Source organism: Schistocerca gregaria, chromosome 11, assembly GCF_023897955.1.
Source record: "Schistocerca gregaria isolate iqSchGreg1 chromosome 11, iqSchGreg1.2, whole genome shotgun sequence".
In the NCBI taxonomy this organism is placed as follows: domain Eukaryota; kingdom Metazoa; phylum Arthropoda; class Insecta; order Orthoptera; family Acrididae; genus Schistocerca; species Schistocerca gregaria.
Genome location: NC_064930.1, coordinates 122,483,148 through 122,497,437, shown reverse-complemented (window position 1 = coordinate 122,497,437; position 14,290 = coordinate 122,483,148). Strand labels below are relative to the sequence as shown.

General features: G+C 45.0%; 1 protein-coding gene across 1 annotated transcript in view; it reads right to left on the bottom strand.

Annotated features, from left to right (window-relative positions):
• LOC126295445 (DEAD-box helicase Dbp80-like) overlaps positions 1 to 14,290 on the bottom strand; it is a 125,893-nt gene that overhangs the window by 8,847 nt on the left and 102,756 nt on the right. The window contains exon 8 of the mRNA XM_049987945.1: positions 8,585 to 8,747. Coding sequence (XP_049843902.1) covers positions 8,585 to 8,747 — 163 coding nt within the window. The remainder of the gene's footprint in view (positions 1 to 8,584; positions 8,748 to 14,290) is intronic.

The window sequence follows — 14,290 nt, the reverse complement described above, 5'->3', positions numbered from 1 at the left end:
AACAAAAACAGTACATACACTGAATGGGTCACTAAATGCACAGCAAAATCACTTACCGTTTGTTTTGCACTCACTTTATTTAATAAGGAAAATGTAGTAATGCAATTTGCACAAAAATTAAATTGAATCAATCAAAAACACACTCCTTGTCTTTTGAGTGCCTAAATATCAAATGCGGCAAAGTTGCCAAGGTGACATTTTCGTTATTTCGAATGCTCTATATAGTAACGCTAATGCTGAATAGTTCCGCTTTGCCGTTTCTCACGAACAGAGGGCGGTCGGGTTTACCCACCCGGCCGGATTCACCCCAAGTTACCATACTATCTGTCACAGGAATTGTGGAACAAGCTTATGCCTGCTTGACAGTAAACAGCTTAATCTTAGTCTTACAAAGACTAATATTATGCAGTTCCACAGAAAAGAAAAAGCCTCACAGGTACAGTCAGTGGAGATTACTGGTACACACCGGATGTGGTGCCACAAGTGAAGTCCTCCAAAGCCAAAGTGTTTAGCATTTCAAGAGGCACATTTCTAACACATACTGGGAAAGTGAAAAATCATCACCCACTAAATAACAACACAAAAAAAAGTGTGTGTCGAGCGATTGTGAAAGATGTCATTCAAGAAGATTATTAAAAAAAATTTAAAAGGACAACAGCTGTAAAAGTCACAAAGGAATTTAAGGCTGAACTCTGAAATCCTGTACGCAACAAAGCAACACAAAGGGAGCTGCACAAACTGCGAATTACAGGGTGAGCTGGAATTGCAAAACCACGCATCAATTATACAAATGCCCGGAACAGGGAAATGGGTGTCAAAGCCATAAAACCTGGACTCTGCAGCAATGGAAGAAAAAAATGATTTTGTTCGGCTGAGCCTCGGTTGACACTGGCTCCAACTTCTGGCCCAAGACATTCCACGGGCCCCACAGTTCCTATTTTGTCTCGTGGCAGTAATATGAGGAGCAGTTTCGGCCTCACTCGTATTCTCTTGGGAACACTCAGCTGGACAGCAGTCGGTAGTGCACAGGTAGTCTGACAGACGAGTGAGTAGCAGTGCGGCTCGGCTGAATAGAACGATGTGCACATACTGCCGGCAAGTTGTTAGATTCCCTGTTAAGTAGGGATCTCAACACTGTAGGAAAAAGACAGATGGCTACTTACGGTGAAGACAACACGCTAAGTTGCAGACAGGCACAATTAAAGACTTACATGTAAGCCTTCAGTCACAGCGTTCGTCGGAAAAAGAGACACACACCATTCACTCACACAAGTAAGCCCACCTCGTACACACGACTATCAAATCTGGCAGCTCGGGTCACAATACATTCTGGCACGAGCTGAAAGTCATGTGCATGAGGAGTGCTTGCTTGTGAGAGTGAATAGCATGTTTCAATTGTGTCCATCTGCAACTTAACATCTCATCTTTACAGTAAACAGTAAGTAACAACCTATATTTTTCTTCATTACCGATATTCCTACATGGAGTTTCCACTGTTTGATTTCACTGTTAAGTAGTAAATACTAACACTATGCAAATGCAGCTTCACTATTCATCCTTCAAGCTTACTGTTTAACAGGTTAACTGCACTATGCCACCAGCAGCCACAGAAGAGGCTTATGCCTGACGCCTTGGCCTGGCCTGGTGGTGAAACATCCATATCTCTGCTTGCAGCAGTCAGTGTGTTAGGTGAGCAACCACTGTGGATATCCATGCTGCTTTACATACTCAGCAAATAAAATCATAAAACACAGCACCCATTTGGGATTGTTAGGACAGCATAAAAAATGTGCAACTTCAGAGGATAAATGTGAAAGCATCTGAAACTGGTAACAGGCAGAGGAACAAAGTACTTTGAATTACAAGACAGTTTTGTATTGTTTTAGGGCGAAAAAAGCAAATGGGGTCATACGTGCCCAAGTCAAGACTATAGAACACAAAAACAGAGACGAGGGAAACGACTATGTCAGTCCCGATGGACAGAATAGGAGACAGCTAAAAACGGCACACGGAGAAAGCGCGACAAAAAAGGAAAAAGAAGAAAAAAAAAAAGGAGGTCCAAAACTGAAAATTAAATGGCCTTTGCCATATTGCTTTGGCAGATAAAAAGTAAAACACAGTTAACAGCCTGCACGTAATTCACTAAAATAGCTGATAAATCTGACAGCAAACCCAACGTAAATTGCTAAAAAAAGGACATTCCAGCAGGAAGTGGCAGACAGTTAGAATTTTGACGCTATGAATACAAAGTGGTGGGGTAGAGCCACTGAGCAAATGACAACGGCTAAAAAGGCACTGCCCAATACGCATCAGAGTTAAAATAATCTCCTCCCGGCGGGAGGGCCGAGATGTGGTCACATCCAAGGTGCGGGGAGAGGCTTAATAAGCCAATGTTTATTCTTGTGAAGGGAGGACCATTGGCGACTCCAAAGGGACACCACCCACAGACAGACGGCAACGCAGAGATCAGAGAGATTACAGGTACTCGAAGGCTGAGGTATGAGGACTGCAGCCTTGGCAGCAGCATCTGCTGCCTCGTTTCCTGGCAGACCGACATGAGCAGGGGCCCACTGAAACATGACATTGGCTCCACCAAGAGTAAGCAAGTGACAGTTTTCCTGGACCTGCTGCACTACGGGATGACCAGTGTACAGCACACAGATGCTTTGGAGGGTGTTTAGAGTCTGAGCAGAGGACACAATTGGGAAGGCTGTCTTGCCGGATGTACTCCGTGGCCTGATACAAGGCGAAAAGCTCGGCTGTAAATACTGAGGACTGTGCCAGAAGACAAGATCAAAACACGGGTGCCAACGACGAAGGCACACCCGACCCCACGGTCAGTCCGAGAGCCATCAGTATATACAAAGGTAAAGTTGCATACAAGGGTCATGAAACTGAAGGCGATAGACCGAGGCTGGAGTAGTATCCTTAGGAAAGGAATGAAGGCTAAGGTTAACACGGGCCGCGTCACAAAGCCAAGGTGGCGAAGGGTTTACACCCACTGGGAAAGTTGCAGGTCGCACGAAGTTAAGCCGCCGTAGCAAGTGGCGAAAGCGGACTCCAGGAGGTAACAGAGAAGAGGGACGAGCCCCGTACTGATGATCAAAGGAGTGCAGATGCATAAACGAAGCACACGTAGTTGAGCTTCAATCGGACAAGGGACCGGTACAAACTGAGGAGAGTGGTTCGATTGGCACCCCAGGAAGTACCGTTGAGGACAAGTAAGACATTGAGGGACCGCGACAGCAACCTGCCAGGTAGGATACCTGGGAGCACCAAGAGTGTTTCCTATCAAGCATGAGCCTCATGGATTTCTTAGTGTCAACAAACGGAAGGGCAACAAACCCAAAATGTAGAGATGGTGGGAAAAACCATTTATGCCGCCAGAAATTCGTGCAGACAGTTTTGTCAGTGAAAAAGCAAAAGCCATTGCCAATGCTCCAGGAGTGAAGAGAATCAAGACAGTGCTGAAGACGCCGCTCAGTGAGACAGGTCCGTGGAGAACTGCAATAGATGGCAAAATCGAAAAAAAGGGAGCTGGAAACGCCCAGCAGGAGATAGGCCGTTATAGGGTTAGGGGTGACAGAAAAGAGGATGACACTCAGGACGGAACCCTGAGGCACACCATTTTCCTTGTTGAAGGTGTCCGACAAGAAAGAACTGACACGCACCTTGAAAACTCAGTCTCGTAAAAATGCCCGAAGAAAACAGGGCAGGCGACCACTGAAGCTCCACGTATAAAGAGTACAGAGGATACCAGTTCTCCAGCAGGTGTCGTAGGGCTTCTCCAAATTGAAAATACGGCCACAGTCTGGGGTATCTGCAGAAAACACTTCATCACATGGGTGGACAAAGTAAAGAGAACTTTAACTGCACAATGCAGCACTCTAAATCCACACTGTGCATTCGTGAGTAGAAGGCGAGACTCGAGCCACCACACCAGCCGGACATGAATCATATGTTCCATCACGTTGCAAACGCAGCTAGTAAGAGACGTGATGGTAGCTAGAAGGAAGGTTTTTGTCCTTACCGGACTTAGTATGAGTACGACAGCGGCTTCACGGCAGCATCCACGAAATGTGCCCTCAGCTCAGATGCGGTTGTATGTGTTAAGCAGAAAGTGCTCGCCTGCAGGAGAAAGGTGCTGCAACATCTTAATATAGATGGCGTTCAGCGCCGGGGCTGAGGACCGGGATGAAAGAGCACAATCCAGCTCCCTCATAGTAAAGGCGGCATTGTAGCAGTCACGATTCTGAGAAGAGAAGGGTATTGCCTGAGCTGCCTCCACTCCTTTCTGATCGATGAAGTCAGGGTGACAGTGGGAAGAGCTTGAAACTTCCCCAAAGTTGCGGCCCAAGATGTTGGAGATAGCAATAGGATCCACAATGAAATCGTCAGCTACTGTCAGGCCGGAAATTGGGGAATGGATCTCGGTTCCAGAGAGCTGTCAGAGGTTGGCCGACATGACAGAGCAAGGTGTGGAACTGTTAAATGAATTAGTGAATGAACTCCAGCTGGCTCTTTTGCTATCCCAAAGAACTCTACGACACTTTGCACGCACCTGTTTATACCGAATTCAGTTTTCTAGTGTAGGGTGGCGGTTAAAAACACAGAGAGCACGTCTCCGTGTGGGAATTGTGTTGCGGCATGCTTCAGTTCACCAAGGGACTGGGACACGATGTGGTACAGAGGAAGTGCAAGGGACGGAACATTCAGCAGCAGTAAGGATAACGTTGGTGAGGTAGTCCACCTAGTCATCACAACTGGGGAAATCTCTTCCTTTGACGGTCACCAGGGAGGAGTAAAGCTGCCAGTGGGCCTTAGTAAGCTGCCATTTGGGCGTGCATGCAGATGGAGTAGAGATCAGGAAACGGAGAGTACACGGGAAAGGGTCGGTCAAGCAGGTGTCAGAAAGAATGGACCACTCAAGATGATGGGCAAGCTGGGTAGTGCAAAAGGATAGGTCCAAATGGAAATAGGTGTGCGAGGAGTCAGAAAGGAAAGTGGGTGCTCCACGGCAGAAGAGGTTAAGGACGTCAGCCAAGACGGCACGTCTCTGACAGGTCCTGGGAGAAACCCAAAGGGGATAATTCACATTAATTTTTTTATTTTTATTATTATTATTCCCCCCCCCCCCCCCCCCCCCAACAGTCTACTGACTGGTCTGATGCGGCCCGCCACGAATTCCTTTCCTGTGCTAACCTCTTCATCTCGGAATAGCACTTGCAACCTACATCCTCAATTATTTGCTTGACGTATTCCAATCTCTGTCTTCCTCTACAGTTTTTGCCCTCTACAGCTCCCTCTAGTACCATGGAAGTCATTCCCTCATGTCTTAGCAGATGTCTTATCATCCTGTCCCTTCTCCTTATCAGTGTTTTCCACATATTCCTTTCCTCTCCGATTCTGCGTAGAACCTCCTCATTACTTACCTTAACAGTCCACCTAATTTTCAACATTCGTCTATAGCACCACATCTCAAATGCTTCGATTCTCTTCTGTTCCGGTTTTCCCACAGTCCATGTTTCACTACCATACAACGCTGTACTCCAGACGTACAGCCTCAGAACTTTCTTCCTCAAATTAAGGCCGGTATTTGATATTAGTAGACTTCTCTCGGCCAGAAATGCCTTTTTTGCCATAGCGAGTCTGCTTTTGACGTCCTCCTTGCATTAAAGTTACCGAGTAGCAAATACGGCGGCAGTAACTGCACAATAAGCTGAGGGAAGTTGGCCCTGGTGGCATCAAAGGACGGAGGTACATAAATGGTACAGAGGGAGAAAGTCATGCGGGGAAGGTCAAAACGAATCGGTACGTAATGTGAAAGCTCAAAGCAGTCACGAGGGCACAATTTTGTTTCCCACAGGTAGAGCAGAAGGGGATGCTGTGGTGCTAGAAGCAGCCATAAATCCTCTTCGTGCGACTGAATGCCGCTAACTTTCCACCGGAGGACAGTCACGATGAGAAAGAGATGTAGGGGTGTCGACTCCGCAGCCGCCGAGGGAGTCGCAACTACAGGGCACAGAAGCAGGAGGAGGATCGGCGTGCTTGTGTGGTCGGTCTGTGGAGTCAAACACCGAAAAACAGTCGGTGGTGTGTACCGGCCAGGGGCCAGCCTGGCTAGGTATTACATGACGACACCGTCAAGCTGGATCTTCAAGCTGGTGACAGTAGACCGTTTATCTTTAGGGAACTTTTTCGAGCCCTTCTGGTTAGGAGAAGACTAGGGTGCCGTCTGGCTGGAGGAACGGAGGATGTCTTCACGGGAGTACTACTCCTGACCTTTGCTGGTTATGGAGTGGGTGGCTCCGCCCCTTTAGGCGAAAGTGACAGTTTCTTGCACAGCGGGATGGGGGACGGTTATGCTACCGTGACACTGGGTGATTTCACAACCTTGGAGCCAAATTTGAGGTCACACGCCCGAATTGTGTCCTCCGTGGAGCGAGGGGTAACAAGAACAGAACTATATGTGCCAGACAGGAGAACACAGGGCTTGCAACTCGCCTGTAACTTGTGAGCTACTGGGTAAGGCACTTTTTCCTTTGCGCAAATCTCCTGAAGAGCCCACTCATCTAGTGGAACGGCCGCCACTGCAGTTGATACAGTGGGGAGGAGGCGCACATTTGCCCTCGTGTGCATCCCTGCCACAGGTTACGCATTTGGCTGGGTGCCGTGAAGATGTTCGAGTGTGGTTGAAATGGTGACAATGGCAGCTGCGCACTGGGGTCGGAATGTACGGCCGCACTGAGTATTTCGTAGCCTCCTTTATCTTGGTCGGCAGCATCACCCTATTAGGGGAGAGGAAAAGAGTGCGCGTGGGCACCAAGGATGAATCTACCTTTTTCATTAGACGATGGATGGCAATGACACCCTGGTCAGAGGGGTAAGATTGTATGTCAGCCTCGGGTAGACTGTCAAGCAGCCTGGTGTAAATTACCGCATGGAAGAACTCAAAAATCTATGTGCCTCGAAACGAACAGGGTAGCTGTGGATAAGTGAGACGGCAAGCTGTTGTTCTGCTCGAGAATCAGAAACCGACTCCAAAAGCAAAGTGCCAACCCTATACGAGAGCAGGATTTCACAGGGCCAGCAATGGCATCAACACCTTTCTGAATAAAACTGATTGAACGTGGCGAAGGACTGACCGTCTTCAGTATGTGACATCACAAGGAACAGCAGTGCAGCAGGAAGGGTCTTCGAATCGGGAGCCTCATTACGTTTACGTTTTGTTGACGTCAAAGGAGAGGAAGATTGACTCATCGCGAGGAAATCGCGCACGATTGCCAGCATCTCCGATGGCGCATTCCTTCCAGCTGGGGGCCCTTTTCACAAGGGAGTGCACCCACCTTAGGTGATTGTTCACACCTTCTGAACACCTGACAGAGGGAACAATGGGCAATCTGGGAAGGTTACAGCTCAGGTAATCGCGCCTCCCTGGATCTGGCCAGTACCAAAGTGTACACGTGAAGCCTACCTGTTGACCCGGGGTTGGGAATTACGTGTTACCCAGTCACCTTTTACGCTTCAGAGGTGTGGGCCAGCCTTCAGAAGCACACAGGGAAGAAGAAGAAGAAGAAGAAGAAAAAAAGAGGATCCTCAAACGCCAAATTGGAGGAATGAGAGGAAACGGGAAACAAAGTAAGAAAAAGAAAGCAAAAAACAAAGTTGAGTCTGTTCGCACGTCAGCAACAGAATGCAGAACATTCCGAATAATACCCCAGACATGTACCCCAAGGGAGTGGACAAGGAAGAGCAAGAGAATAGACATGCAGTACGGAAAGGAAAAAATGCTGCGAAGGCTGAGGCTCCGTGGTAGCCAAGCACGAACCCACAAAAGAGTGGCGAGCCCCTCTAGGGGAGGGGGGATAGAAGACAGTGAGTTGTTGTTACATCATTTGTCAAGTATTATTACCACAGTCATACTGTTCAACTAATCTAGCACGTATAAATTCATGTGTAGGCTGATTTCTGCACAGTGTGACAAGCATAACAGGACAAATTAATTTTGCTACCATCGCCTATCAGCGATAGCTGGTGAGTTCTATTTTATACCTCAAAAGAGATGGATTTATTGTAACATTGGTATCATACCAACATTAATAATAAGCTATGATAATATAGGGTAACACACACAATTTCACACTGGATTTATTGGTAGAGACGATGCAGCATATTATTTTGGACAGAGACTGATTGACAGATCTGGAAGTAACCTCACATGTGTCCCAGTAAGTTGTGTTCAAACCCTTGCTTCTCATGTTGTACATTTACAACTTCATAAACAATATAACTAGTAATCCAAGAATTCTTGTAGACTGTTCAGTTACCTATAATTAAGTACTATACGAAGATAGCTATACAAATATCGTGTCAGATTTTGGTAAGACTTCAAAGTGGTACAAGGATTGGCACTATGTTCTTCTCAAAATGTAGAAACACAGGATTCAACGACTACAACTGCCAGGTGTCCCTCGAAGGTGCTCCCACGTGCACACACCTTTGCAGACACAGACTTAGGCAATAAACAGGTCACTCGGCAGTATCCAAACCGTTTAACTCGTCACGAGATTAACGGCAGACTCACCCCTGGCGAGCACGTTGGTGGTGATTAGCACCTTCTCGACGCCTTCTCGGAAGCGGTCGAGAACCGCAATCCTCTGCTCCACTGTCAGCTCTCCTGTCAGCAGTGCCACTGCGTGCCCATCTCTGGACATCTTCTCAGACAGCCACGACGCGATCTTCCTCGTCTGAAACATTTAAACGAATGGCTACTGTTGAAAATGCCATGACAAACACCTTATAATGGCTAAACAGGATGTATCCAAACAACTGAACACGTTGAAGTACTGGAATTGGGGTGTAATGATCAGAGGAAGAAGATAAAGTAAGTTGAGTGGGATGATTATGAATTAGCTATTCACGACACGGTTAATTTCCTTTCACACACTGTGTAGCATGCAATCTTCTTTTATGTATTGGTGGGGCTGGCCAAGGGAGTTGCCTGTGCCAGCATTGCCCTGTTTACATGGAGGATAGGTCAGGCACTTTGGCCACTGGATAGGCACCACTGGCGGATCCTAGAACTTCGGAAGGGCCAGTGAAGCAGGACTCTACTAGCAGTTTATTGCATGAGAACAGCTATTTGGAGAGACAAAGCAGGATGCATGAGACAGAGCAGTGCTGCCGCCTGGTGGACGGACGGCTAAGCCTGTTGGTGGCATCATTCTGGCCACAGTAGCATATGCCTTGGCGACCCAGTGAACACGTCACATTTAGGAGAGACGAAATGATTGCCTTTTATATGTCTCGTTTTCATCTTTTTATTAAATCTATCAGTCAGCTGGAGAGTAGCGTATTGTGCCACTGCCAACCCTCCCCTGCCCATATTGGGCTGAGGAATAAAATTACAATAAAGAAGAAAGAAAGCACAGTGGGCTGTTCTCGTCACTGCGAGTTGGAAACCACATGCGGCAGCTGCACTACAGTCCTTCAGTAGCTCTTGTCGGCGTGCCAGCCAAGTAGGTGACAATCGAAATTGAAGCTTCATTTATATTGCTGTCTGTGTAGACTGTTTGTTTTCTGACCTACTCTTGGGCTCTAGTCAGGGTCAAGATGTTTAATGTATGTGTCATCCGGCATGATTAATGTGGCACACTGAAACTGACACCTTTGCCGTATGGACTCACGGTGATGCTAACCTGTTAAAATTCCCGGAATCTCTAAATACCTCCTCCCAATTAAAATTTCACACGGTCCTATTCCGAATCCCACGCCATTTTCCTCGATATCAATCTCGTCCTCACCGAGGGCCAGCTACACACTTCCGTCCACATCAGACCCGCTAACGAACGACAGTACTTACATTTTGACAGTTGCCATCCTTTCCGTGTCAAATGTTCTCTCCCATGTAGCCTCGGCATTCGACGCATATGTATTTGTTCAGATGCAGACTCTTTACAGCAATACACTACCACTCTCACTTCAGCCTTCACTGGACATAACTACCCAACAGCCTAGTCCAAAAGCAGATTTATCAGGCCATCACATCCCATCCTGGTACTGCTGATCCCTCCAAAAAACAACTTTGGAGCACACAACTTGTCACCCAGTATAATACTGATCTCTAATGTATCAGTCAGCTACTTCGACAAGGCCACGATTTCCGAAAATCTTGCCATGAAATGAGGCCCATTCTGTCTGAGATTTTGCCTACAACATCTAGAATTGGTTTTCATCGCACTACTAATCTCCACAATATTCTTGTCGGACGCTATGCTCCTTCTACACCCATCTCCCTACCCTATGGCTCCTACCCTGTGACCGTCCCCAGTGCAACCTCTTGCCACCACCTATTCCAGCCCTGCAACTGGCAAAACATATACTATAGAAGAGGGAGCCACATGTGAAGTGACACACATCATATACCATCTGTTATGTATACACTGTTCAGCCTTTTACATTGGCATCACTATCACCCAGTTAACAGTCAGGTTGAATGGGCATAGGCAGAGGATGTACATAGGCAACAAACAATATCCTGTTGCAGAGCACTACAACACGACAGTCACGACCTCGGTGGCAGTTTCACCACATGCGCAATCTGGATTCTTCCCCCAACATGTCCTTCGTTCTCGCCACCCACCTGGCCTTAATATGCAGCAATTCCTTCTGTCACAGCATTTATTCACAGTAACGATTTATTTCTTCACTCAATTTCTGTTTTCTACATCTTTCATTTTCTGACTTTCCTATTTTTTGCCACCCCCCCCCCCCCCTTCCTTACCACCTCTGTTACGTACAATGCACTTAGCTTTTCATTCTTACTGCCTCAGTCCCCAAACACTCAGTCTTTCCTTCTCATTTTGTCTGGCAAATCTCCCGACTCATGGTTCTGGATGACTTTTCTAAACTGTACCCCTTCCCCTAAACCTCTCCAGTCCTTTTCCGTCACTGCTCTTCCATCCCCTTCAACTCTTCTCCCAGAAGGAGGAGCCACTGGATATGGAAGCTTGTGAAAGTTCAATCCTTTTGTTTGTATGTTCCCCTGCTTCCACTTGGTAAGTAGATTTTTTTGTGTGTATTTATATTATACTATCAATAACCGATTATTTTTGTTGTTATAAAGTTAAGTTTTCGTTTGTCTGCAATTCTGGTACACTCTGCAATCATTATGAACACAGTACCACACCATGCCACTAAAGGAGACAAAACAGAGTGGCACAATAGACTGATAAAGTCATGTACTGTGGAGCAATTTGTTTTCATAAGCAGGAGACATACATGAAAAGTATTCCAAACTGCAAATATGGACAACTATCAGCTGTATAATGGAATGACAACAATGAAAATAAAATGCAGACCATACCAGGAGTGGAACCAGAATTTCCCACTTACCGTGGGTAGTCACCTTATCATTAGACCATCCGAGCACAGGTGACTCGCAGCATAGGGGAGTTATGTAGGAATTTTACGAAGGAGTATCAGGTAGTGATGGGTGGAGCAGGGTACAGTCTTGACAGGGACTGTGAATATGATGTAAGTGGGGGAAAGATAACTAATCAAACTGGTGGCACTGATGTGGATTTCGTCCAACTTTTACAGCATCATGATTCGTCTCATCTTAATGCGGCTGTTAGGTGCGTTACTGTGGGGCTGGAGAAGTCACTAATGGCAGAGGGCATGGGTCACATTTCAGTGGTGCCAGTTGAGTCTATCAGTAGATCAAGTTTCACTAGGCATGGCCTGCATTTCAATAGGTATGGGAATGGGAGGCTGGCAAAGCTTATAGGTGACAATGTAGCGAGCACTGGTGGGATCACTCGTGGAAAAATTCCTGTAGTAGTTGGTGTTAGAGTTGCACTTTTTTTAGATTGAAATCAGCTGATATGTATACCTGCTTAAAGGAAGTCCCTCTAAGTAAATGCTCACCTTCAGAGGATGCCATGTTTCCAAGTAGAGAAGGAATTAGCATATTTCATCCAAATATAAGAGGTATTGGAGATAAAGTTAATGAACTGCTTATAGATGACTCTGAAATTATTGATATATCGGAGCACCACTAAAATAATTTGACAATTCAGAGGCTTCCTTTACCAGGACACAGATTAGCTGGCTGTTTCTCAAGGAGTTCCTTGTGGGGTGGGGAAGTGGCTACGTATGTAAAAAAACAGTACTCCACCCGAGTCCATAGACTTATCACGGCACTGCACGAAACAGATACTTGAGTGTTGTGAATGTTGTGCAGGGCAGTTGAAATTAGTGAAACTACACTTCTAATTATTGTTGTTTATAGGTCCCCTAACTCTGGCTTCAGAGCATTTCTGCTCAAGCTAAAGAGGGTTCTTGATTCACTTTACAGGAAGTAAAAAGTGAAATACCAGAAATTAATTATATGTTGTGACTTCAATATAAAATATGTATATGATAGTACAAGAAAAAGGATGCTGGTAGAGCTCCTAAATTCTTATGATCGGATGCAGACTGTGTTTGTTCCAAGTAGGGTGCAGGGGAATAGTAGCACAGCCAGACAATATTTTTATTCATTCTTCATTATTAGATGGACATTCTGTTAGTGAAAGGGTGAATAACACAAAGGCTTTTGTACTCAAACAAGTGTCACATATAATTACAAATTATGTAGGAAAGTTAATCCAACAGCAATAGAGTGCTTTTTAAACCACATCAAGGAACAAGAGTGGCAGAATGTTTATAATACCGATAACATAGATGATGGATATAAAGCTTTCCTTAACACATTTCTCATGCTCTTTGAGAGTTGCTTTCTATTGGAATGTTCTAAACCGGGTACTAGAAGTAAAAGGCAGCCTGGGTGGCTGACTAGTGGGGTAGCGATATCATGTAGAACAATGCGGGAATTATGTCAAAATGTTAGAAGTGGTCACAATCAAGCTACAGCAACCCATTGCAAACAGTATCTTAAGGTGTTTAAAAATGTTATTAGGAATGTAAAGTGTATGTGGTATGCAAACAGAATAGCTAATTCACAAGAAAACATTGAAACCATATGGTCAGTTGTGAAGGAAGTGTGTGGTTAGCAGCACAAGGTTGACGATATACAGTCAGTTCGTAGTAAAAATGTATCTGTTACAGATAAATCAGATTTAACAATCATTTTCTGAGTAATGGTGGTGAATTAAATAAAAATTTAGTTTCTACAGGGAACCACATCACTTTCTTGGCAAATACCTTTCCGAGGTTGATGTCTGAAATACTCCACTGTGATACAGACAAGGGGGGGATTGAGTCAATAATTAAATCGCTGAAAACTAAGGACTCTCATAGTTATGATGGAGTGTCTAATGGAATATTAAAGTACTGTGCTGCACATGTTAGCCCTGTGTTTAGCCATGTTTGTAATTTCCTTTAGGAATGGTCAGTCTCCTTAACGATTAAAGTACTCATTACAAAGCTGCTTTATAAAAGGGGAGAAACGAATAATGTAGACAATTTTAGACCTATTTCTATGGCATCAGTATTAGCTAAAGTTATTGAAAAGGCTGTCTATGTAAGGATAATTGATCATTTTATATCACACGATTTGCTATCAGATGTACAGTTTGGCTTTAGAAGTCATTTAACAGCTGAAAGTGTTACATCTCTTTTCTCTCTGTAGTAGTAGATGGGTTAAACAAAAGGTTTCAAATGCTGGGCATAATTTTTGATTTACCTAAGGTGTTTGATTGTGTTGACCACAAAATATTGCTCCAGAAGTTCTACTATTACAGAATACAGGGAGTAGCTCACAATTAGTTCAGCTCTTACTTTAGCAACAGACAGCAAAAGGTCATTATTCACAGTGTTGAAATTGGCTGTGATGTAAGGTCTGAGTGGAGTACAGTCAAGTGTGGGTTGCCTCAGGGATCAGTGTTGTGGCCACTTCTGTTGCTTATTTATATAAATGATACGCGCTTTAGTATTATGGGTAATTCTAAGATACTTCCGTTTACTGATAAACTAGCTTGGTAGTAAAGGATGTTGTGTGCAACATTGGCTCAGTTTTAAACAGTGCTGTTCATGACCTAAGTTCATGGTTTGTAGAAAATAAAGTAATGCTAAATCACAGTAAGACTCAGTTTTAACAGTTTCCAACACACAATTCAACAAAACCTGATGTTTTAATTTCACATAATGGACATATGATTAGTGAAACTGAACAGTTCAAATTTCTATGTCTTCAGATAGATAGTAAGCTGTCGTGGAAAGCCCATGTTCAAGATCTTGTTCAAAGACTTGATGCTGCCATTTTTACTATTCAAAAGGTATCTGAAGT